This window comes from Ctenocephalides felis, unplaced genomic scaffold (genome assembly GCF_003426905.1).
Source record: "Ctenocephalides felis isolate EL2017-DRISC unplaced genomic scaffold, ASM342690v1 CF-g0.4_SCAFFOLD_01886, whole genome shotgun sequence".
Taxonomy (NCBI): domain Eukaryota; kingdom Metazoa; phylum Arthropoda; class Insecta; order Siphonaptera; family Pulicidae; genus Ctenocephalides; species Ctenocephalides felis.
This window is the reverse complement of record NW_020538040.1, coordinates 24,232,405-24,260,401: the sequence shown is the minus strand read 5'-3', so window position 1 is coordinate 24,260,401 and position 27,997 is coordinate 24,232,405. Positions and strand designations below refer to the sequence as shown.

At 30.5% G+C, this 27,997-nt stretch overlaps 2 protein-coding genes across 2 annotated transcripts; one reads left to right on the top strand and one right to left on the bottom strand.

The window, feature by feature from the left end:
• Positions 1-13: 13 nt before the first annotated feature.
• LOC113374783 (fibrinogen C domain-containing protein 1-A-like) lies at positions 14-27,757 on the bottom strand. Its single transcript, XM_026614750.1, has 10 exons — positions 27,423-27,757; positions 6,169-6,362; positions 5,538-5,682; positions 5,278-5,399; positions 4,992-5,164; positions 4,152-4,268; positions 3,473-3,620; positions 3,110-3,236; positions 2,877-3,030; positions 14-130 (listed from the first exon to the last, which is right to left on the bottom strand). Exons 1-10 carry the CDS (start codon positions 27,755-27,757, stop codon positions 53-55), a joined length of 1,593 nt encoding a protein of 530 aa, XP_026470535.1. The 3' UTR covers positions 14-52.
• On the top strand, positions 9,594-14,209 carry LOC113377555 (vasorin-like). Its single transcript, XM_026617915.1, has 3 exons — positions 9,594-9,647; positions 12,343-12,520; positions 13,348-14,209. Exons 1-3 carry the CDS (start codon positions 9,620-9,622, stop codon positions 14,183-14,185), a joined length of 1,044 nt encoding a protein of 347 aa, XP_026473700.1. The 5' UTR covers positions 9,594-9,619; the 3' UTR covers positions 14,186-14,209.
• Positions 27,758-27,997: the final 240 nt, after the last annotated feature.

The following is a 27,997-nucleotide window of genomic DNA, read 5'->3' as shown; positions in this document are numbered from 1 at the left end:
CAAATAAAATAAAATAAGATCAATCAAAGTTATGTCTAGATATGGTTTACAATTATTCATAGTCGCTCAAATCAGAACTAGCATTCGGAGCCTGCCTTGCATCTGATTTCGTTTTCGGATTCATGGCTGTCTGTAACAAAATAATATCAAATAATTTCAAAACTAGAAAAAATACAATAAGTTATCAGATTTAAATTTTGACTTTTGATACAAGATTAGGTTAATATATAACAAACGAAGGTTAACTCTTATTTTGATTGAAAAAAAACACACAAAAATAATGCATAAGCAAGGGTTATGCATTTGTATACCCTTAATGGCTTTCATAAATCATAAAACATTTTTCAAATGAGAATCTTTCTTCAAATTCCAACAAATTTTATTCCATTTTTATTATTCGAAAATAATTATTTATTCAGTCAACCCTTCGACAACGCGGTACTCTGGAAAGGCGGTTTCCATACTACGTCGAGCTGAAATTACAGCAGCGCTTACAGTTTTGTTCAACCATTAGTTCCTCCCGCGCAACTTATGAATAACTATAATAATTAGATATAGTTGAAAAAGGCTTAAATATAAGTTTTATTATCGACTATTGCATGTTTACTGCATATATGTATATATATATATATATATATATATATATATATGTACGTGTTTATATAAACGTGTCATTTTATATCCTAGCTGTATAGGGGAGGAAGTCCCGTAACGCCGGACGGCACAAAGCACCGTACACTCTATTTAACACGTATTATTTGAGCAAGTATAAATCTTTTCATTTCAAAATACAAGTGAAAGAAGCACACAGGTACAGGATCACGCGCCAAGCCTCGCCTATGACGCACACGGCCACGGCGAGAGCAACCCTTTCCTGTTTTAGGCGCAAAATCACGACGTCACCTAAATATCAATGGAAGTAATTCTAGTATATTAATGCATTTACATTTGAGTGGTATGCAAAGATAAAAGTTGTACTTGATTGTTATCCGTAAAATGGTAGAATATTATTAGATCTTCTAATCAATTTTTGTAGGTGCCACCAAATGAACGATAATGTCTGTCCCTTAGCACCGGACACTGAGTCGTCCGTTACTGCAGGACAGTAAACATATTGATATTTCTTGTGAGAATATACGTAATTTATTTCAATTATTTAATTTTGTTCTGCATGAGTGCTAACGGTCACTACATACTCCATTTTTCGTATTTCCTAGTCGAAGAATGAAAATCTTATGGTAAATGCACCAGCTGAGAGCATTGGGGTGGCCCAGACAATAGGGTGGTTTAGGGTGGAATAGTGACTTTTTTTGCAATATCTAAGAATATTCGTCAAAGACATGTGCAGACATTCCAGAGTGTGGAGATAGCTACATACGAGGTCTGTTCAAAAAGTACCCGGAATTTTCGTTTTTTCAAAAAAATATTTATTTATTCGTCTACATTAATGTGGTCCCCTTCAAAGTAGTCCCCCCCAGATATAATACACTTATGCCAGCGTTTTTTCCAATTTTCGAAGCACCCTTGATATTCACTTTTTGATATGTCCTTGAGCACTCTCAGCGATTTTCTTCAATCGAGGAAAACCGCCGTCCTTTCATGGGTCTCTTCAACTTTGGGAATAGGAAAAAGTCACACGGAGCCATATCTGGTGAATTTTTGCACTTTGCAACACTTTATTTCATTTTTTACGCAAAATTTAATACAAATTCTTTGACTTTTCAATTCTTCCATTGTAAAAATCGCCGAGCTCAGAAAAACACGTCGAACCTTAGCGACTACCACAGACAAAGTAAACAGTGAATATAGCTGAAAATTTCATCATACTTTAGGGGCATGTATACCAACACAATAAAAAAAAATTTTGACAATCAGACACTCCAGACCCGCGAAATTTAATTATTAGTAATTCCGGGTACTTTTTGAACACACCTCGTATATATATGATCAATGCAGGTTATTTTGAAATGTCCGGTACTAGGTGCCACTATTTGAAATCATATTTTTTGATACCAAAGTTTGATTGATAGTATAGTATTAATTATTTTCTAGCAAATATTGCGGTTTTGTTAATATAGTTTGATTTCTAACTTTGTTATCTAACATAAATCATAATTTAATAAACATTTCGTAAAATATGTTTTGATTTATTTATAAATAACCTTAGGTGTTTATAAATAAATAAACCGCCACTAGGGACTACGACATCGATTTTAGTAGTTTCAAGCTCTATTGCAGAGAGTTTTCGGTCGGATTAAATATATATTTTCCCAAATCAAAAAAAAATGTAAATAATCGCACACATAATTTTGTATTTACATATTTTCCTTGTATGCCTTTATACGACCTTGCGTGACCTTATAATTTTTTTTCAAATATATCATATTTTGTTTGCGAATTATATGCAATGAATTAATAATTATAAATATTTTTTACAATATTTAACTGTACGAATATAAAAAAATTAAAAAATTACTTATTTTATGTCGACGAACTGAAACGCGCTCAATGAGTGTAAAAATTGGTAGTCTGACGCCAATTTTTACGTTTATATCCGTACAGTTTATTATATTTATAATTATTAATTCATTGCATATAATTCGCAATTCACAATTATAATAACTAAGCTACCTTGGTTATGGTTCTATTCCAAAGTAGATGTTTGTGGTAGAATTGTGAAATATTAGGGCAAGTATGTTTTTTTTTATTGGACATTTTAAAAAAAAATTAAATGAAATGAATGTGTCCAAAAAATTAAAGAAACGTCTTCGGAGTGGCCAAACTTTACCACTTAAGGGTATGGAAAAAATATGTTAGTCGATTCTCAGACTGAATGTGATAATAAAATTTTATACAATAGTATGACGAAAGAATACCTTATTTTTAAAGTCAGTTCTTGCGCCCGCCGGTCTGATCATCATTCGCGATGCTTTCAAAGAGTAGCCGGGTCCATGGAACTCATACCAGTACATGCCTTGATTGCTAACATCTTCAGGAATTTGTCCCGATAAGTATAACCCATTCAGATTGCTAAAAATACAAATTCAATAAGACAATAAAGATATTATGGACTATTTTCGATGTCGAATGTTTGGTAAAGTTATCAAACCTTTGTTCACATGCGTGATACCACCATGCACCGTGATGTGCTTGTGCACAGCTACCTTCAGGCCAGTTGTCGTTATCCAGATCATGAGCCGAGAATTTATGACCAGCTTGATATGCTAACGAATCGCCTATATAAACATATAGAAGATTCAAAATTAACGTAAGTAAAATGATCATGAGCAAGAAATTAAATTTTAACATTGTTTATTCGAATTCATTTTTTGAGGATTTTGCTCAGATAAATGATATATATATATATATATATATATATATATATATATATATATATACAAAAAATCCTCTGGTAAAAAACAAAATAATTTACAAAACTACGCTGAACTGATTTAATTCTATATATAATGACCTGCGTCTCCATAGTAGGCACCAAGAACGTTTATGGGGTATGATTGAGCTTCTGGCCCGATCGAGAATGACTTGTAATATGCGTACGTCCATATTTCATCAAAATCTTGCAGATCTATTAGCAATTCATATAATCCATTGCTTGTTAGCTATATATTAAGCATAAATTTAATATAATAATTATTTTTAATTTGGGTAATGCATTTGACGATCAAATTTCTATTTTCTTTGTTCAAACTTTTGTCAGCTAAAAATATTCTTGTGTAGGCAGTTATAAGTACTCTTAGAATAGATTTTACTAATAATTGAAAAATATATTGAGTACAATATCATTTAATAGAAATGATACAGAGATTATTCGGTCTAAAGTTTGATTGGTTTGTAAAAATTTCCTTGTATAATTACTAAGTAAAATGTATTATTTCTAGCAATAATTGATCATATGGCATGACATTTCAGTTATCCATTTTAAAATATTTCTCACCAAACGTAGTTGCATATGAAATTGAGCACTGCCTACCGGAGAATATAAATCAGCATAAAATATGATTACATTATTATTATATGATTGGGATGACAAGAATTTTTTGGTTACTTAAATAAATAAACTAAAAATATTATGATATTTTATTTGCACGCAAAATATAAATTGAATATATTATTATTTCAACGAATAATACCAAATGTGCAGTTTCCAATCCCAACCAATGTTCACCAGCAACGTTCCCAAATCCATGAACATAATCTTGATAAGGTCTATAAAAATCGGTAGATCCATCGAATCTTGTTTGCAGCACCTGAAAATATTGTAACGTGTTGAATAATGTATATAAATAATGTATTGTTATCTAATTTTAAATAATAAATGATTTAAAAAAATCCCTATCAGTGCCCTAACAATTATAAATAATAATAAATTAAGTACATTTGAGTTCAATATTCAAATGCATTGGAATTTATATATTTTTTTAGTTAGTAGTAGTTAGTAAAGTATCTATGTTCAATTTATAAATACACACCCAAACGTATCGTTTTAATTCGTTTTCTAATTTTCAAAAGAAATTATGAATAAAATCTTGTTCGAACGGCGAAAAATCTTACAATTCGATATTTGTTGGTCATTTTATCTTAAATTTCCTGCAACGGCATGACTGCCTAGTGGGTGAAAACATTAAAAGATTCTGAGGCCAATTTTCCGATAAAATAGAAATGTTAAGGAAACGATAAATATGTTACGATCAGGAGCTATTTATTCGGAAAACTATTTATTCTCTATGCGATCAGGAGCTTCACACATAAATTAACGTACAAAACGCATGAACGTCCAATAACAATTTTATCATAAGTGCATTTTTCTAATGTTTTATTGATAACACATACGTGAAGTTAGCTTTTATGTGTGAAATGCCTGATTAGCAATAGCCATACAGCAAATATATAGCTTAAGAAAATAGGACAGTAACATTTGTTGCCATAACATTTCTATTTTATCGGAGAATTGGCCACTCTGTTTCTCTCACCGTCCAACCGCCGCCCCATCGTTCTTGATCACAATAAGCAAATAACGGCCTATCGGCTCCCACAGGCCGAATGCGGTATGGGCCAGATATGTTGGCAGCTCCAGATTTATAAGCTTCCCAGCAATCAACAGGTATATTATCAGTATTTCCATCTATCGAAGGCCGATTGTTACCTGCCAATAATGGAATATTCTCATGCTATTATTTATGTAACGCAAGTTATTAAATTACTAAATAAGTGCAATATATTGTTCAGATTTAAATGTATTATTTTATAGGCCAATACCTGAATCTCTATAAGTCGCTTTCATAGCCATATCATAATGTCTCAGAGATTGCTTGAGATTCTGCATAGCGGAATTGAAATATTGCTTCGTTATATAATTTTGTGAATCACGAGTCATGTCTCTACAATGTATATATATATATATATATATATATATATATATATATATATATATATATGTGATATTATTAAAAATATGTTAATTTGGTTAAATCATCAGCTAAACATCTGCAAAAATATCTATTTGTGCATTCGCTTACGTAGTTTGTCCAGCAATTTTGGATACATTTGCTCTGATTTTATATAATTCTGTTTTGGTAGCAAGTGCTTCCTTTCTCAATGTAGCCACTTCCGCACGAAGCGATTGAAGATCATTTACAATATCCTGATTAATTTGTCCCACTTCTGTAAAATAATTTAATTTAAGATAAAAATATATTAAATATATTTATTATCGTTCCTACATCCACGTAAATCGAATGAAAAATTAAACATTTGAAATAGCAACTTAAACTATATAAATGCAAACTTTGTGTAAATAAACAATGTTGAAGACTCAAATTTATATTCAAATACGATTGAATAATCCTTGAAATCACTCAATTTACTCTTAAATTTCTATAGGCAACATCCGCGTGACGACCTGTGTGTACGTGTGTCGCCTATTGAAAACATCTAGTATGTCGACATTTGTTCAAATCAATGTTATATTATTGTTTTATTCTTTAGAAGCAATTTTTTTTATTTTTAAATATATTTTTATTGATAATGATGAAAAAAAAAACTAAAAATATACTTGAGCGGCCTGCTGGCTCGTACAGCAATGTCGCTCTTGCAAAAAGCCGTCTCGTAGCAAGTGCTGCAATACAACAACTAAAATAAATAAAATACCTCCAACAGTTGGATTTTGTGGCCTTATTTCAGCAATTTGTCTAAGAAATGACAAATCCGTTCTGAGAGCATCCAGGGCGGAATCGGTACGCGAACTTTGCCATTCTTGCTGTTGCCATCTGCGAGCAATATCTCTCAATTCGCTTCTAACTGATTCTAATTTATCTGTTGATTGTACCTCAAGTTTTGTCAGCCTGAAAATAAAATATAAAATAAATAAGTAAACTAATACTAATATTAAGAGGCATTTTGCTTTAAGACAAGTCGAATAAACTATCCGATAAATAATTGAGTTGATCAATGAAAATTGAGAATTTGATATAATTTTTAACATAAAACAATCAATTTGTAAGTCCTAAAAGTTCAACCCAGTACTTCGAACTTTAATGAATTTTTGACATTCAACCACTTCGTAGGACTATAATATTTTAGAATACTTATTTAGACATGAACACTATCGCCATGGTAAATTTCACCAATTTTATTTATAAAAATTCAATTACAAAGAAAGTGGTCGGTCAATAATAGTCAAAAACTAATCAGCACTTTTCCCAAATAATATTTTTCCAACGGTTTTCATATTTTCAAAATCGGTTCAGTATTTTTTGCAAAAATGTGAACAGAAAAAATACCTCCAACAGTTAGATTCTGTGGCCTTATTTCAGCAAATTGTCTAAGAAATGACAAGTTTAGAGTCCCTTTAGAGTTTTATCGAATTGATTTAAAATTTTTAGAATTGGTTTATTAGATTAATTATTACCAAAATCCAATCAGTACGATTCACAATATATATATATATATATATATATATATATATATATATATATATATTTTACAAACATTTTTGAATTTCTAAAACCAGTTCAGGATTTTTCAATAAAATGTGAACAAAAATTTTGGCCGATTGTCTAACAATATCAAAAGCCCGTATAAGAGCTGTTTCATCATGTTTCATGAATGGCTTTTAAATTTTTGAACACGGTTCAGAATAATATAAAAAAGTTAATTTAATTAATATATAGGAATTTAGGTATTTCGGGAAACAAATTCATTGCAACAATAATAATAATAATATATTTATGTACAATAAGTTATGTTAAACGTCTTATTTCCGTTTTCTTATTTCGAAGACATTTATAATTCCTTGTTATTAAATTAATAATGTTAAAATTGGGTAACTATAATTGATATTAAAGAGTGTATTTCTATATAAACTTCAAACAATCAATTTCTGATGATCAAACATGTTTTAATTATTTACCAAACCAGTCTTGAGATAAAAGCAATTCCTAAGCTAATAAGTGAAAAAAATTATAATGAAATCAATGAACACATATTATCGAAAGCAATACCGAATAAAAATCTTGTTCCATCACTACTCTATAACAAGTTTCCAGCACGTTTCGGAAACTTACCAAAAACCCAGAATATTATTCTGTCAGTCGATAATCACATTCGGATAGTTTAAGATCGCAAATTTATTGAATGTTAATTAAATTAAAATTTAACATATTTTTTATGAGATTGTATTACAAATACAATTTTTAAAACATTAAAATTAGAGCAGTATACACAAAACAATCCTTGACCTTTTTGCTCTCGAAAAAGTCAAATCGCGAGAACATATTATCAATCGTATCTTGAGATGGTTTATGTGCTAATTACTTGTGTGATAAAAGTTAAGTGTTCGATTTAAATTAATATAAAATATAGTTTTATGGAAAAAACTCGGAATTCTTTGTAAGAGTGCCTTAAAAATTTTGTATTTGTAAAACTAATATAAATTAAAAGTATAACTTGTGACATTAATTTGTCACAATTATAAGGTTAAAATTAATATTATTAAAATATTTACATCTAAAAAGTATTATGAAATATAAATTGTGATTTAACGCTAGAATGCAACGGCTTCTTAAATTATTAAATATTATGCTTTCAAAATTAATAAAATAAATTACAAATGTGTTTTAGGAAATAAACATTTAAATAATTAAAAATAAAAATAACATTAGTCTCATTCCTCAATCAGTGACATTGTAATTAAGTTTGTGACGTTCTAGTGCCAGTGGTGTCCAACTCTTGTTTTACCTTTAAATTGGAATAACTTCCCATTGCAACAGGTTAAGTGAGGATTAAAGAAATTTTATTACATAATAAATAGAAATAACTTTATAGTTGACTAAAATAGATGCGGATGTGGAAATCGAAAAAGTAATTTAAAAACATGTTCTAAAATTTTCAGGTTTTGTTTTAGTTGATAAACTCCTGAACTAAAAGCCAAATTTCTTCCAAATAATTGATTTATTCAAATTTTTCACTATTTTTAATAAATGTTTCAAGATATGTGATGTCCTTCTCTCAGAAACTGTTGGTAATAAATGGGCAAATTGCTGCAACTTTTCGTACCGTAACGAAATGTTCGAGGAATAATGTTTTGAAATAGATTATTATAAATATTATAACATTGTCTACTATAATAATTTTATAAACTGAATTGCAAAGTTAAAATTATTTATTTTAAGTATATAAGTGAGCTTTAAAACTTTAGCCAGAATTAAAATTAAAATCTGAATTATTTTCGATATTCAAACATTTAAAAAAAAAATCCGAAACAATCAATCTCCCAATCATTACAAATTGAATGTTTTTTTGGATCATTCAAATAGAATACTCCGTTCTATCAAAACCTCGATTTCTATTTTCTGTACTCTTTGCTCCGTATCTCCGTAACGGCTGGACCTGCCTTTACCAAACACTGACCAACACATCTCCCTATCAATAGGAATCGAATGCTTTTTAAACCATTCAAATCGGTTGATCCGTGCGTTCGAAAACGTGAACGAAAAAATGCGGACACACAAAACACACACACGCACACATCCATATTTTCTGAGGTATGCCAAAATGTTCAGAAACCTTCAAAACGTGAAGATATGCAAAAATTTTCATTTTGGGTTTTCGACCCATTACTATAACTACCCAACGGGAAGTTAATAATAAAAAGAATTTAAAGCTGCGTCTTGACTATCACTGTTTTAGTCACTTGTTAAACAGTCATAAGTTAATTCTATCAGATGTTGTACTTGAATAATTATGAAATAATAATAAGTATCGACAAAGCGCGTCTTCAAAACTAATTTATTCAATATAAACTATGAGGAAAACTTAAAATTGTTAATGTATTTTCTTTCATGTTCAATATTGTTCAGATATAATCAGACATAAAAAACTAAATGTGCTAATTGGTTTTTCTGGCTCCTAAGAAAGATTTATAGTTAGAGTTTTATATCAAAAATTGTGCAAGTGATTATAAAAAAGTTCAAATATGATGAAAAAACAGTTTTTGTTGTTTGTTGTGCTTTCCACATTGCAAATCATTAAATGCCAAAGTCCTTGCACGACATCAGAATCCAACGAAACGCAAGGTCTGAAAGCAACGTGTTCCGGTATAATGTCAATAGCAGAATTGGCTGGCTTAGGTAGGTAATTCAATACAATTTTATATGCAAAATGTTCAAGCTTATATAATTTCAGTTATAATTTCGAATATGTTAATATTGCATCTTGCATATTTATGAGATATATATTAATAAAAAGCCGTTTGATGTCTATAACGATAAAAATAAATTATTTGTGTTTAATGATCATTCAATATTTATTTAATTTTTTTAATTCAATATTCAATATTTTTCAAGATTTTGGTAATGGATTTGATTGTGATTTAGAGTAAAACATAATTTTCTCTATACATTTCCATTATATCATAAGCCATATGTAATGCTCTGAGTTTAATATGTTTAACCAGTTAATTGTGGTTCACGAGTATGCTCGTCAAGAAAAAGTGGCAGAATTTTGTGTGTTGACAAGTATATTCGTCATGAGTAGTGAATCAGTAACCATTGGCTATGGAAATTGCGATTTTTAAGAAAAACAAAACATGTTCTTAAACTTCAAGATGTTTTGAAGAATACCATGCGAGTATAAAACAAATAGTTGTAAATGAAATTTCACCTTAAGGAAAGTTGCATGAACTTCCTGATCTGTGTAATCAATCTACAATCAATAAGAATTGAAATTCAGCTATTCAGATAAGAGTTTTAACACATTTTTTGGAAAATTAGATAATTTGTGCTTTTCGCCACAAACAAATCAATGCAATTTTGCAATTGACATCTTTTAAACAAACTTGTGCATGGTGCATTATAATTGTATTAACTTCCCGAAGAGGTTCATGTTTTTTGCCAGAAAATCTAATTTGCTAATTTCATGTTTTCTCAACGTTTCAAGTCATTCAGAATTATTCAAATCAGTCTAAATAAACAGACAGATAATTTTTTTACTGAAATATATCAATTCTGATTGATATATTTACATTTATCAGGAAATCGATTATTTACATTTATCAGGAAATTTATGCTAGTTGCCTTAAAGCAAAATGCCACTTACAATTAGTTTAATTTAATTTATTTAACACATTTTATTCGAATTTGTGTTCTAAAAATATATTTTATTTAAAGGTGGACGTCATTACTTTTCGTAGGCTTTATATTTTAGATGTTTGTATCACTTCACAACAAGAATTTAAATTATTACTTTTAATTCTCTAATATTTCATTGAATTTAATCCGTTTTACGTATGTTTAACAAAGAAGTCAAATGTAGAATATTTTTTTTTTATTTTGTAAAACAAGCCTATCTTTTTGATCCGTTGTCGATTTTGATTATAACGACTCGAAAGATTTTTTGTGTATAAAATTTATTTGGTATTGATATTTATTGAAACAATATTGAAATATTAATTACTAAGTTAGTTTCTAGTAAGTAGTGTAATACCTACAGCTTAAATTAATTATTTTGTTCATAAACTAATGACGGAAGCCAGGAAAATTATTCTCTTCTGCTAAATTCTCACCAAATAATCACCAAATTCAAGTGTGATTTTTATTTTCTTAAAATGAAATCTTAGTAAAATTACCATAACCTTTACTAATTGAATTTTTACAACATTGTAACTATAAATTTGGGATTATAAAATTTTGCTCCAAAATACATCAAAACTTTAAATCAATTAGATTTAAAAAAAGGACATGTATCTGATAGCCAGTAAAACTTCAACGATAAAGTTCAGTTTGGATACTCCGAAAAAGGAAATGAAATGTGTTTTAAATGCCAATGTACGTATTGATAAATTATGGAAAAATCTTTCGACATTGATAACAACATTTGCATAATACAAGTATTAAAAGCAATGGTACATTCATATTGTCCAATGGTGTATATTGCATTTTAGTTTCATACTAATATAGAACAAGGGCGTCAGTTAAACACCATATGACAAATAATATATTCGTATGTAACACATACTGTACGTATAATATTCTAAAAATAATTGGGAACTAGTTCGTTGATTGACATTTAATGGTGTTATTCGATATTTAAAGATGACAAGTCAAAACATGGAAGCAATAATGATGCTTTTATTGCATGGCAGATGTAATTATTGACGTAATTTTAAAATAATTTAATTTGAAACTTGTTGCCACAGTAATTAAAAATAGTGCGTAGTACTGCCCTAAGGCAGGTCTGTGAGCTGAGTTAAACTACAACTCAATTCAGGGAAAAGTGTGAGAGTTTTTCTCATTTACCATAGTATTTTACTTTAAATTATTTATTGAAAAAATACATTAATTTACCCTAATTAAAATGAATAAGTTGTAGATCAAAAACTTTTATACAAAATTATATGTTACATTGACGTAAGAACGTGTAATTATATGATTTGATTTGCACATTTGTACGAAGTTTAATGAGTTATTCTCATTAATGCATGCTCTGCCTATTTTAATTTGAATATTATTAATTTAAATTATACAAATCAATTAATTTCTGCAATTTATTGTCCCTTTATAAAAACTTAGTTCTATGCCGAAGATATATTAGCAGTTAATAATTAGTTATGTAATGAAGATTACTTATGCATTCATTAATCATATTTTAATTTACATATCATTGAAGAGTTAATTAAATATCATTTTCCTTTTGGATTCCCTGTTATTAAGAATAATCTAGAATATTAATACATATACAATAAAAATGACTCACAATGAGTGAGTAACAATTTACTAAGGTAATAAAATATTAATTTAGAAATAATTTTATATGAACCTTGAATAGGATCATGGCAACATTTGAAACTTCAAAATTCGGACCTATTACAAATTCGAGTTGGAGATTTTAGTCGAAGCAGACTTCTGCAAGTTTTAGATTTGTCCGGAAATCAAATCAATCATATTCCCGATATGGCTTTATCAACACTACGTGAACTACAAGTTTTGCTATTGAATGATATGAGGTATTGTATACATAAAAGTAATTTAAAAGTTACTTTATTCAAATTATAATGATTGATTCAAATTATATGCTCAAAAAGTGTTCTGCCAAGTCACATTGCGATTCTATTTTTATAGAGGCCATTTGAACCATTTTAGAAACTTTGCCGAAGGAATAATAGCTTCTGTTCATTATCAGTACCTCATAATAAAATAAATATAATCTCATCTAATCATATAATGAGGTTATATAATTTGTGCATATATAAATTTATTAAAAAATCAAGTTTACTGGGGAGCACTGGGGAGTTTGGTGAAACTTTGCATGGTTTGTTGAGTATGCGCCAAAAAAGCTAGAGTATAAGCAAAGGCCAAAAAAAAAGCTTTGTGAAGAGTGGTTCAATTATAAAAATTAATTAAAATTCAGAAAAAAAAAGGCTGAGCGCTCTACATTTTCTATCAATACGTAGAATGGTTCTAGAGTTAAGACGATTCCTAGCTTTTACGCTCATTTTTGCATGCTCAAACCTCACCAACATATTTAATTCAAACCACTTCTCATGAATCTGTAATATTTATAGAAGCTTGATTTTAACTGATAACTATACAATCATGCAAAGTTTCATCAAATTGACAAACGTGTTAACCCGATTTAGTTGTAAGTTGATATCGAGAGAAAACTTAGATTCAAATTTCGCTGGTTCAAAATTCATTTCCAAGCTATGGTTTCTTTGGCAAATATTATTTAAATGACCCATAGAACGAGAATCGCAATGTGCTCCAACGGCCAAAAAATTGATTCACCCTAATATATATATATATATATATATTTATTTTCATTCATTTTCAGATTAACTTTACCACCAGCAGCCGTCTTGAATGCGTTGAGAATATTAAAATTAGCAAGAAACGATATAGTGGCAATAGAAGATAACAACTTCTCTCAAATGCAAAACCTTCGTCTTTTGGATTTGTCTGGAAATCGAATACAAGAACTGCGTTCAGAAACCTTTGCTGGCTTATCTTTGTTAACACATTTGTATCTAGGCAACAACCAAATTGGACGAGTGACACCACTCACATTTCGTTACATGCAAAACCTAGAAACATTAGATTTATCTGGAAATATGTTAAGCATTGTCAGCACTGGTGCGTTCATTTACTCAAGTCGCGTATTACAGCATCTAAATATAAGTCATAACTATTTGTCAGTTCTGCAATCAAATTCCTTCTCCACTTTAAGCAACCTTCAAACTCTGGACCTTTCCTATAATAGACTCAATTTGTTGCCATCAGATTCTCTAAATGGGTTAAACAATTTGAGGACTTTGGACATTTCCAATAATTACATCCAATTTATTCCTTCACAACTTTTAGACTCAGCTCAGTACATAGAAGATTTGAGATTCGCTTACAATCGCCTTACTTATTGGCCCTTGAATTCAAGAAACTACTGGCTTTATTTGAAGTCGGTTACCATGGAAGGAAATCCTTGGCAATGTCATTGCCTGCATCAGATCATGGTGTTCTTATATAGTAAGAAAGTTGATTTTAAAAGAGAACAATACTTCACGGGACAGAAGCCTGTATGCGTGATAACTGATGTCAATTATTGTGTTAGAGATATGAGAGTATTGTCAAAGACTGAAATTGTACCTGTTTATGAAGAGAAGCATCCAAGAACGTAGAAAAGACCACACATAAATTCAGTTAAAAATTTCCAAGTTATCTATTTAAAACCGCACTTTTATAAATATTGATATTGTAACGACAATCGGTATTGTCGTCAAAAGGGTTGCATAACCACCAGTGCAATGACGCTCCCCCACCACGCCCAATAGGGATGCCAATATAAGGTCCAGTCTGGGATTGAAAAATGGCATTAAGAATTGTATCATCCTCTGAGGAGGTCAGTGGGTCCACGCGCCAGGCGCTGGACCCGCTTTGTGTATAGTGGTGTGTGTGTTGTGCCAGGAGAGGAGAACCCGTTCCAGTAAAGGTCAGATGTATTATTGGTTTTATAAACTATTCCCTCCGTTCCGTTCCGTTATCGTTACTCCGTTGATACCGTTTTATGTTAGTAATTAATAAAGATTTGTGAGTACGTTAGGTTTTAGGCAAAGGGCATGATAGTACGTAGGTATTGTCATGCCGTTACACCTATAATGATTAGTAATGATTAAATAAGCTAAAAGTACATTCTGTTTCATTCGCGTAGTTAGTTGGCTTTTCCACAGGTAATTACAGGGTGTTTAAAGAAGTCGGGTTAAGGAGTTGGTGTAACCCTTTCGTTGGGGATGCAACGCTAGATGTAATAATGGAAGTCGTTGCATATCCCCTAAGAAAGGGGGGCGTCAACATTTCAATCCGTCACAATGGTGAAAACGCATTCGATCCCCCATAAACCCCCCTCACAAATTTTTAATAATTGTAATAATTAATTATTTTTATTAAAAGCTAAGCGAGTCGCTCCCACTAGTTACGTGTACAAGTTACGTTAATTTTCATGATAGATGTTTTTTTGTTATAGTACGTTGTTCGGTAAATTTAGTAAATTTTTAAAATTTGAATATTGCGTAAATAACGTGGTAATTATAATTGTTTTTTCTATGTGTATCACTACTTGCGTTTATCTGTGTATTTTCATTTTTTTATTGTGTACCTTTCGCGGAGACGTGGTAGTTTTAATTTTAATAGAATTTTACTACGTTGAAAATATAAGTGATTTTTTTTTTTTAATATGTTTTGGATGTGGAATTTTAATAAATGTAATAATCTAGTTTAATTTTATTAAACCAAATATGTTGTTTTGATTGCCATTTGCGTCGATGTTAAAATTTGTTACCTAATATTTGTTAAGATTAATCCTAAAAAGTAAATAAAATTTTCGAATTTAAAGTTATTTAACTTATTTAAAATTATTAAACTCATTATGTTTATAACATTACAAAAAATGTTCAAAGTATTATTTTTATTTGTAAAATCAGATTTCATTTGATTGTTGTGTGCGCTCATTCTATTTTTTTTCTTCTTTCTTTTTTTTCTGGATATAATATTACAAAAAATGCAATTAATTTTATTTTAAAAGGGGATTCATTTACTTGTTGTGTTTTGGTCCATTTTGTTTCCCCTGGGTATAGAAGAAACTCGGTCAAAAAAAAACATTCATATCAATTTCAATTTCTGTAAAGCCACTTATAAATCGTCATATTCAAGTATTTTGTTTTGATAGGCTAGTTCGAAAGATTTGAAACACATTGCCCCTCAAAATATACTTCGTTTTCTTCGTAAATCTCAAGTTCCGTACACTTGACCCTATGCCACACACAAAACGTTTTTTTTTTCTGTCTTCGAAAACAGTTAATAGGCAAATATTTTGTTTCACTAATCTCTAGTATGTTGTCGTTGACATATTTATTCAAAGACTGTAAATATATTGGCCTGTGCCCTTTTTTTTCCGCTAGTGGCACTCAAAAATTTTGACCTGTGAAGAAATTACGGTCGCTAGAAATTCGATTCGCTAGGCGCCAGTCGACGGTCAAGCGAAACAGCCCTCTAAGTGCGTTTTTTTTTACACAATGCCTGGCGCCAAGAGATACTAGTAACATTTCATACGCAAAAACTTTCACTTTTTGTAGATTTTTTTTTTTTCATACTAAATAATATTTTTATAATTAAGTAGTACAGATAACCGCAAATAGTATTGAGTTGTTTTTATTATTATTATTTTATTTTTTTTTTTTTTGTCGTTTTGTTTGTATTTCGTTAATCTCGTTCGCGAAGTTTGACGAGCCCTGTAATTACATAATTTTTTCGAGATGATCTGCGAATGAGACAGAACTACTTAGATTAGAACATGATAGGTATAGAGTAGTCAGAAAAATACATAATTGATTATGCCAGTAAGATTGATATTTTTTATTATTTTTTTAGTTTGTAAGTTAGGAAGATTTTCATATTTTTAGTTAAGATTTTATTAGGTATAGGATTACTTAAAATATTACATAATTTATTAGGCTAGTAAAGATTGATTTTTTTTCTCTTGTTATTTGTACTTTCTTAATAAGTTAGTAACATTTTAGTTAGGATTTTGATAGGTTTAGGATAATTAGGATTAGTTCGTTTTATATAATTTAAATATGGGTTTTATAATGCAACATTGGCATAAGTTTTGTTTTTTTTTTATCATTGAAAGTGAAATTAATTGAGTTTTGTATCGTCGAGAATTAACCAAAGAGTTAGCAAATATTTTTAAAAATGGAGTATGTTTGTTTTTATTGTTGTTCACGGAGGGAATAGTAGTTAGCATGTCTATGATTTGAAAATGAAGTGAATTTTCGAGGAAACGCGCGGTAACAAGAGGCGCAAAGGCCGCGTATGTGGATAAAAATTGCGTAGAGAACGCAAAGAGTTTAAAAAAAAATTGTAATAGCAGGCGGAAAGTGCCGAACCAAGATGTTAATGTTATTTTCGAGTTTATAGTAACTTTTTTTCTCTTAATCGTTACATCGTAGACATGCTAATTGTATCTGACCAGCTGGAGGGTTGTGTAACACATTTGTATTATGTAATTGGTTTGTAGTATTAGTATGTTTTTTATTTGTGTATTATTCGTTTTTTTTAATATTTTAACTTCGTGTATTTTTGTGTTTTTTCAGTAGGGTGATGCAATAATGAATTTAGTTTTATCGATTTTAATATTGTACTTTTCTATTTTTTTTCTCTTTCGTTTTTTTTTCTTACGCGTATTAATGGCGTTCTCATTCCCGCCGGAACGTCATTGCTTAGTGCTCAATTCGTGGCTTCATCTAATTGATCTTATTTATTAATTAATAATAGGATACGACTTTTCACCATAATTCATAATGGCAGCTAAGGCGATCAGTTCGACCGACGATTATGTGGCTTGGAAACCAAAGGCCTAGAAAACCTTGGTTAAATAGAGCGGGTGGGCAGGTGACATTTCCCTTCGAAAAGTCGTATTTCTACGAACACAGAGACAATTGCAAAGGTAGAACCCGGATTTGCAATATACGTATTTGTAGTTCGGCAATTAGATGAACGTTCATGTATTGTTCGGAATGATACGTGAACGGCTAAAGGCTTTTTTTCGCTCTCGTTTTTTTTTCGCTTTTTAAGAACTATATTCTTTTGTTGATCATACTAATTTCTTTTTTTTCATACTAAGTTTTATGTTGCATTTTACTAATTTTAATATTTTACTATTTCATAATAAATTAGTTTTATATCATACGCGTAATTTCGTTACTTTTACTGTTTTTATCCTACTCTTCATTATTGCATTATCCGCTTTGTTCGCCATTTAATATACTAGAATTTCGTTTTTTTTTAGATTTATATATTTGTCGTTGTGTTTTTTTTGCCGTGCGTCGCGAAAGGTTTGGTTTGGTTTACGGATAGAGTTTATGGCCTATGTTACAAGGCGTTGAAGGCAATGAGAGTATTGAGGGCAATTGTTAGTTGAAAAGTTAAATATGTTAGAGGTGCCCAAATCGTTGATGTATTATTAGATAATAGTTTTATATCTGTTAAGTAAGATAAGTTGATAAGTTTAAAATTGGATATAAACTATTATTTTCGTTGTATGTTTTTTTTTTTGTTCACTGATAATGTTACCGTAAATCAAATCAAACGAACGTTTGTAGTGTATTATCGCGTTAGTTTATACCGTCGGCGTTTTGTTTTAATTTGCGTGAAACCCTTTTATATGGACAAATTACGATTTTATTTTTTATTGAAAATACTTTACTTCTGCCTCGTCAATAGTTATTGGCTCGTGTTTTTGACCGCCCAATCCAGATTAAGGGATCCGATATGGCAAATAAAAATAATGAAGAAAGAAAGTATTAATCGAAAGAAACAGGAATGGATAATCTTAGATAGGGTGAAGTTGATATTTGGAATCAGGGTTAATTATACTTAAATGAATAGGTTTGTTTGTATAAACAAATATGTAAATCAAAGGATCGTGTCGTAGCCTTTACCATCTTTTTTTTTAATTATTTATTTTCATTTTTTTTCATTTTTTTTTCTTTTCTTTATTTTTTTTTATAAGAATAGCCCGTAGACAGCCCGGCTGCCGAGCGACGTAGCGCTAAGTCGTGGAGGGCCGAGGCATGCTATAGGGCACTCGCGGTAAACCAGTTAGACTCGACTCGCGAACGAGTACTACAAAATATCGCGAGGGCTCAACAAAAATGCCGAATTTGTCGTAGGCCAGTGGGTGTTAGGGAACACGGAAGTTGGTCTAAAGGGCCAATCAGACAATCTACAGCATACATGGCACGGGCCTTATAAAATAGTTGATAAACTATAAATCTGAATTATAAGATTGAGCGTAAAGTTAGAAACAGTTGCAAATACGACACGGTCCACGTTAGTGGAATAAAAGAAGAAAGAAAGGAAAAAATATTTCTTTCACTTTTCTCTTCGTTTTTTTTAATATAGATAAGAACTCATATATAGATGTACATATGTAAATAATTAAACATAATTATAGTAATAGGTTTAGTTTTAAGATTCCCCCCATTAGATAAGTCGTAAAATAAGAAGACATATAAGAAGTTATAGTGGGATTTTTGTTTGTGGAGAGTAGGTTGTTGCAACATAAATTGTATAAATATAAGTCTGCAGGCTTATATCGGGACGCCATATCGGATTTACGTTTTTGTTTTATGGTTATATATGTGAGTTGAAAGCCGGGCCCAGTAGTCCACGAGCGAGGACCATTGAGATGTCCGAATCGATGGACGCGTACGGTTTCAATCGGGGAAACCGCCCTTAATCAACCCCGCAGCCGTCGAATTATTATGTGAATTATTATGTATTATGGATTATTATGGAATATGTTTGGGAAGGTACCTTCAGCGAAGACCGGGATGGCGACATAGGTCGCAGCACGTCATCTCCCGTCAAGGGGGCAATTTGGGGTACTTTTGTGCCGGGCTGAGGAACCCCAGGTGTGTCACGCTTACATAGGTGTTAAGTGTAAGTGCCATTTGTTTTTGGGTGGGCATAGACGGTCGGTCTAGAGATATTATTATTGGTATGGGGCTCTGCGGGGGGAGCAATGAAGGAAAACTAGATCCTAGCCCCCATCTGTGGTCTTGTATTTGGGGGGCAATCACACCAGTAGAGGCTGAATTACTGTTAATGTCGCGTCCGTCAGAGTAAATTCCCGTAAAAGTAAACTAGTTATTTAAATAATTGTATTTTGTAAATTGAGGAGTATTTTTGTTTCTTGTTTATGGTCATATTAGTTTCGTTTTTTTTTCTTGTCAAAGTTTTTCCGCGCGTTACGCAGTAAAAGATTGTCCATATCATCGGGTTCATGATTTCTGGCGAACTAATTTATAATTCGGGCTACGGTTATTCCATTAATTCTAATACTACAACCAAGAAAATAGGTGACAGCACACGCACATAGGATAAGATTGCGTTTCAAGGAAACGTGTTACGAAAAACGATTGTACTTCGAATATTTTTTTTATTAAGTTTTTGTCTTTTGTTAGTCTGTGGTATATAACTACTTTTTTTTCTGAGTCTAATCTTGTTTTTTCTTTTTTTTCTGAATTTGCTGAGTACAGTTTTTCCCAACACGGTTTCTTTGAGAACGAAATAGGTTAAGATAGTCTTAAGCAAACGGACTTATTTTTGTATTGTAATTTTTGTGTTACTGAAGGATTTTGTTTTCGTTTTTTTTGTATTAAGGATGTTAATGTATTTTTTTTATCAGACCCGTGTATATGTAAGTTTATGTTTACTAGCTGCTACGTGTTTTGAGTTTGTAAACAAAGGGGGAATAGCTTACCAGGATTCTAGGAATATCTGACCGGAACCACAACGCCTAAAGGATGGCCAGCACGCAACCACAACTACAATCATCGTCTAGCAGCCAAGGCTCACACTTGAGCAAAGCCAACCAAGTTAAACTAGCCAACCCAAAGACGAGGACCAAAGGGCAAAACAGGACCCTACGAAAAACACCGGAACAACCCGGAAAAAACCAGGAGAGGGCAATAATTTCAACTTTGAATTTAAGAGCCGAGGCCGACTCTACTGTGACAGGGGGGCGTGTAACGACAATCGGTATTGTCGTCAAAAGGGTTGCATAACCACCAGTGCAATGACGCTCCCCCACCACGCCCAATAGGGATGCCAATATAAGGTCCAGTCTGGGATTGAAAAATGGCATTAAGAATTGTAACCTCCTCTGAGGAGTTCGGTCGGGTCCACGCGCTAGTCGCTGGACCCACTTTGTGTATAGTGGTGTGTGTGTTGTGCCAGGAGAGGAGAACCCGTTCCAGTAAAGGTCAGATGCATTATTGGTTTTATAAACTATTCCCTCCGTCCTCCGTTCCGTTATCGTTACTCCGTTGATACCGTTTTACGTTAGTAATTAATAAGGATTTATGAGTACGTTAGGTTTTAGGCAAAGGGCATGACAGTACGTAGGTATTGTCATGCCGTGACACCTGTAATAATTAGTAATAATTAAATAAGATAAAAGTACATTATGTTTCATTCGCGTAGTTAGTTGGCTTTTCCACAGGTAATTACAGGGTGGTTGTAGAAGTCGGGTTTAGGAGTTGGTGTAACCCTTTCGTTGGGGATGCAACGCTAAGACGTAATAATGGAAGTCGTTGCATATCCCCTAAGAAAGGTAGCATCAACCCCAATCCGTCACAATATAATATAATTTTTGATAAAAATATTATTTCAAAATTTGTTTTGTAATTAACGAATTTTATATAATAAAATATATAGAAAAAAATACTACAAAAATGCCAAAGAAAGTCATTTAGCAATTAACACTTAGAAATGTTCATTTTTTCATGCAAATTTATATAACATAGTCTATTCCATAATAAATATGTTTAAAAGACTTATGTTCCAAATTAGAAAATTTCATAAATAAATTTGAAATTATGATCAATCAATTATAAAATTATATCTTCGTCAATATAGTTATTAATTATAACTTCCTTGTAAGTCATCACATTACAGGATGTATTTTAATTTTAATGTAAAATATATATAAATATCATTTAAATATTATATTTTTATATTTTAAAAATTAGTTTTTTATTTTAATTAATTTTTCATGAGCTTAAAAAATAATGGTTAAGTAAAGTTATCTCAATGTTTTATAAATATTAACATAAGTGTGTTGTCCTAATTTTTTTCTTTAAACTTTGCGAAGAATTTAAATATGCAAATAAATTCTACTTTTATAAATATTATTTTAAAAAAGAATTACGTGGCCTCAAGTGTTAACAAAAACTTGTAGCAAATTCTTACATACTCATTCAGGTGTTTATTTTTAGTGAAGCTTCTTATTATAAGTAGATCTGGAGAAAAGATATTCATTGCCAAAGATAATAAAATATTAAATGATATGTACGAATAGCGTTCATAAAAACTCTTTTATAGTTCGTCAAAGCCCACGTTGGAATTTACTCTTTTGTTCGTCGTCAAGTTTAACTGATTCTCTACCTTGAATCAAGTGCGTATTCAAATATAACAAGAAGATGAGGTAAGTACTGCCAGAACGCAAACAGCACGTATGTAAATTTTAAATTTTACATGCACTCATTAGTGTTTATGTTAATATGCAGATTAAGCAAAGCAATAAAAATCAATTTATTCGGATATATGTCTAACGGCACTTTATCGAACAGCAATCAGAAATTGGCATTCTGTGATGATTGCCTGTCAATAGATTATCTGTTTCATCCTATTTTTATTAAAAGTCAACCCAATGGTTGTCCTTTTCTAATTGTGATGTTATTTTTACTTGTTGCAGCAATGGTTGAAAGGAGCATTTTCAATTGACAACATGTTTATGATCTCTATTTTCGTGTAAAATTAGACAAGACTTCCCCTGGAAATCAGGTTGTATGCAACGCAAAATCATTGTTGATGCAAGACCGAGGTCAACCACTTGCGCCACGTACTCCCCTTGAATTAACGCTAATGTCAAGATTCGGATCCCGCGTCAATTTTTACTTGAAGCCGGTATTTACTTCCGTGAAATAAAAAAGATATCTGCCATAAAGGTAAAAATGAATCACACTGTGGACTTGAGAAGAATCGGATTCTAGGTCCTTTTTTGAGATTCAAGATTGAGAAAAAACTTAAAATATATAATTATATCAATTTTTTATCTATAATTATATCTATCTATAATCTATATCTATAATTGATCTATCTATAACTATAATATATCATTTTTTAAAGTTCGTTTATTCATCATTTTCTTCAACCTCGACCGGATCGATATCGAGCATGATATAAAATTTCTACTTTTGGTTATGAATCTTAATTGCAGTCTCAAGTAAAAGTCGCCTTTTGTGGATATAGCACATATCTGATATACATAGTCTATGTAAAATTTTAGCGAGGTTGACCGTTGGGTTGCCCTCTTACGAAAAATATTCGGTTAGAATGTACCATAGCAAATACAGCTCATAAAACATGTAGTTAATATAGTTTTTTAAAAAAACTCAGAACTTCTATATTGATATAATTGATACAATTATTTTACAAATTACTATTCGGATGTCCCATTCTAGTTTTCGACATAGATTTTTTTATTTGAAAATTTACCTTTTTCAATTGTGTTAAATAAAATAAACGTTAATAATTGAACATGTTTTTGTTTCACAAAATATGAAGCCTTTTCGTATAGTATCAATCAGTACATATAATTATTTATAGAGACTAAATTTTGAAAATAGCAAGAAAAAATTAAAATAAATTGTCGGTAAGAGCAGGCATATTTAGAAACAAATTAATTTAAACACATGGTAGACTAATGATAATAGTATTGATGTGATTTTATGTCAAAATATTGAAATTAAGGTAGTTAAAACGTTATGTTATTATAATAAAATTTACTTATTCAGTGAGAAGCTTTATAGTATAAGGTGATTCTGGAAGTGGATCATATGAACTCCCTGATGCCCATGACAGTTTTAAGGCGCTCCAGGTTAGCGAAATTTTTTTTGCATGGTCCACAAATTAAAAATGAAAAACATAGCAAGGGGTCAACAACACAAAAAAGTTCGGAAAGATTATTGATATCAAATTTAAAACATGACACCATAATTTTAAACATTTGTTACAGAAAGCATCTTTTCCCATTACATAATTGTACATAAAGTTTCAATTTCGTCTGCTGTTATATGAAGTGTGAATGATTGCAGAGCATGAGTGCACATATGCATAAATTACATAAGTCACAGTAGTAAATTTCTTATCTGACATGTGCAATTGAACTTTACTAATTCGCTATACAATTGCATTTGTGACCTATTTGATAATAATACTTCTTACATGCCTGTTTTAACATTTAGCGAAGACGATTGTATTTCAATTTATATTTCGAAAGGAATCTTTACATAGATACTTTCCGGTTGTACCGAGAAGATGCTTTCAGAATTGATAAGCCATTATTGATTATAAGAATATGCTAAAAAATACTCAAAGGTGATTCACGACTCTTCAGTATTAACATTTTTTTTAAATAGTTTCCTGATTTTATAAAGAAAATGGTTAACAAATATTGTTAAATGTGGCCAATAAACCTTTCATATTCGAAACGATTCTGTAGATTTGAACTTATATTTGCATATCAGGTGCGTAGCTAGCGCCGTATTAGCCGTATCAATGGTTTGGGGCCCTCAGGCTATAAGGTATTAGGTATTGTATTGTATGGTATTGGGGAAAAGTAACAGATAAATATTGATGTTATATAAATATTAATTTGGTTGTATGCATTTTTTATTTTGTAAGATATTTTTATCCCAGGTGAAGAATTAGTATACCCCCAAATAATTTTGATACGAAGCCCGTTAATGCAGGCTACGCCCCTAGTGCATGAAGTATACTAATACTTTCAATATTCAAAAATACCCTTAAAACATAACTTTTGTGGGCGTTATAAAAAGCAATAGCTAAATAAGCAAAAAAAAATTAATTACTCAATTATATAACGTCCTAATGAATAACTCCTTTATAATTATTAAACAAACTTAAAAAAAAGTTTAATAAGCTTAAAAGAAATACAGAAAATGGTTTAGAGCGCGTTATTTATGCTGAATTGCGTTTATTTATTTAGGTACAAATTATTAGATGTAAGTATTATTTATTAGATGATGTAAATTTTCAAGAAAACATTGAGCTAACTTTTCATATAAACTTCAAAATCCTCAAGTCACTAACTAATCAAACATAATAAGAAAATATTTTTTATCATGATTTTAAAAATCTCACATTAGTGTTAAATCCACTTCCCTTTTCTCACTTAAGGGGTTAGGGGTACTTGGGATTTTTGGAAAATCGATTTTTATTTTTTTGCATTTTCATTAAGGGTAACACCTTGAAAATATTCTCTGAAAATTTTAAGTTGATCCGATGATTACTTTTTGAGTTATTGGACTCTTACCAGTGCGTTGACGCAAGTGGAGAGCTCGATACTTATACTCAAGATCATTCTCCCTCACCTCCTGATGTTTTAAAAGCTTTCAAACCGATTTACGACGATCTCAGCAATGATAATTTACTTTCAAGATGTGTAGTTCAAGATTAAATCCATAATCAGAAAAAATTAAAAGCTTCAACCAACTAGTGTAAAAAATATACCTAGAAACCGTGAATACTAGTTTTACTATCGTACAAATTGCTGAATGCATATAAATAATTATTATTATTGATTATGGATACCCTAGAACCTAATTGTGGGTATAATTCCCATTGGTATGCTGAAAAATTGGATGCTGCACGTGTGAAAGTGGCAGATCAGCGCGCCAAAGAGAACACTCCGGGAGGCCAAAATGCTTCGTAGGCAACAGAAAATGGAAATTTTGGAAACTTGCACAATGACTGATGAACTATTACATGGCCCAGAAATAGATGACTCGGTTTAAGTAATTCAATAATTCGAATTTCTGTACGTAAATCCAATGTGAAACTTTAAACGCGTTTTTCTCAAAACTATGTTTTTTGAAACGGTGACCACTGTAACTCGAAAACCACTTAGTAAATTTTAATGAAATTCATACAGCATTTAGAATACATAATAAACTCGTGCCTGATCGAAGGATTTTTATTTTTTCAAAAATTTGAATTTTTTAAGACCAATTAACTGTTGATTTTTTACCCAAAAATCTAGATTTTTTCTTTCTGATGCTGCCATTTTGTTAATTTTTGCAAAAAAAAGAAAACCTTCGATCCGGCCCGGGATTAACTATTCATAAAACTATTTTTTTAATTTGATTGATTTTAGATGAATCTCCAAGGAGTTATGATGGTCACCGCCAGGACCGTTTTTTGAAACAGGGTCAACAAAAACAGCTATAACTTTGGGAATATTGATTTTTTTTTTCTGAAATTTTTGTCACATCAAGTCAAAACATTGTATTATAATGCTGTATTAATATTTTTGTAGAAAAACATCGTTTAATAACAAAGAAAATATACTGAAAACACTCATTTTTTCGTGCCTGCAAGTACACCTAACCCCTTAATGCACAGCATATATATCTTTAAAAATAATTTGTCTTCAATATTTTATGACCCTGTTAAATATTACCTAATTCAATGACAAACCAAAAAGTTCAAAATTAATTATCAAAAAACGACTTTAAAACATGTAATATTCTGATTCAACAAAGTATAAATAGTTGACTCAAAATGTTAAAAATCAAACACATAAATATAGAAAAGATAAATAAAGTGAATAATTTAATTTATATTAATATATGCAATGCAAATAGTTGAAGATATTGACATCTGCAGGTGTTATGAATAAATATAAGAATGCTAATTTTTTGTTTAGAGAAAAAACATAAGATTGACAATACAAACTAAACTAGATGTAAGTGACATTTTGCCTTAAGGCAGGTTACGTGCAGATAATCAACTCAATCAAAAAGAATTTGATATTTAGAGAAACTAGTCAATACGATTTCCAATTTACATCTTTCAAAGAAAATTATAGTATCTGTATTAATTATATGTAATATAGTGCATAATGTTTTTGTATGTCCTAAAAGCGCGGCCCATTATTCCCAACATTAATAAATTTTCATAATTCCAATCATTTTTATAGGGCTATATATTATAGGATTTTTGTATAGTCCATGAACTCTATCGTCATGTTAAGTTTCACTAAAAACGCAAAAAAAAATCCAAAGAAACGACCATGCTCATATATTTACCAAGAACTAATCAACACAATTCTCAATTATATGTTTCTAATAGTTTTTAAATATACAAAATGGGTTCGATAAATAACTTTCCACTTTTCTGTTAATAATAAAGAGGAAGCTTGGCCGATTGTACAAATAATCAAGGATAAAGACGTTATCCAGTTTCACCATGTGGCTTTAAAATTTTGAAATCACTTCAATCGTTTTTGAGAAAACGGTGATACAACCACACATACTTTTTCAGAATGATTCAGAATGACTTGAAACGTCGTGAGAATTAGCAAGTAAAATTTTCTGGCAAAAACGTAAACTTTTCGTTCCGTAAGTTAAAAATAATAATAATAAAAAAAATAAATTATAATTATAAAATATAAAAAGAGCAATTGATATTAAATTTGTTACAGTTAATTAATTTACATAGTAATCAATCGTTTTCAATCGTTTTTGAGAAAACGGTGATACAACCACAGATACTTTTTCAGAATGATTCAGAATGACTTGAAACGTCGTGAGAATTAGCAGGTAAAATTTTCTGGCAAAAACGTAAGTTTTTTGTTCCGTAAGTTAAGAATAATAATAATAATAAAATTGAATTATAATTATAAAATATAAAAAGAGCAATTGATATTAAATTTGTTATAGTTAATTAATTTACATAGTAATATATTTTGATTTTTATTTTGTAACTCACTTGTATTCTAAATTTTCGAGCCGTTTTAATTGTTGTTCATCCAAAGCGGTCAAAGCGGATAATCGCTCGGATATTCGATTAAGCCCGGAAGCATCCCCTGGTCCAGGGGAGCGCAACCTTGTCACTTCCGTAATTCCGAAAGGGGTTGCTGCTTGTGGACTTTCTGTGTTATAATTCGATTCATTGTGCGAAACGTATCTTCGTCTGTGTTTCACGTTTCTATGTCTATAAGTTGATAAACTAGGATTTATGCCTTCGTCCTCGGCTAATACATAATTAATAAATGTCAAAAATGTCACTGACACTAACAACATTGCACATGTCAAACGCCACATGTTGTACTTGTTTACTTATTCACTTCACTAGTCACTCTTCATTTATAAAACAATATTTAGCTATGGAAATTAGAAATCATATACATTATCAAAAATTAATGAATATGAAGAAGACAAATCATTAGATGTACCGACCTGATGAATAATAACGACTAAAAATATTATTGCATTTTTTTTTTAAATTACATACTAAGTTAACTCGCCCTAATATTCTTCTTTAATTTATCTATTCTATTTTAA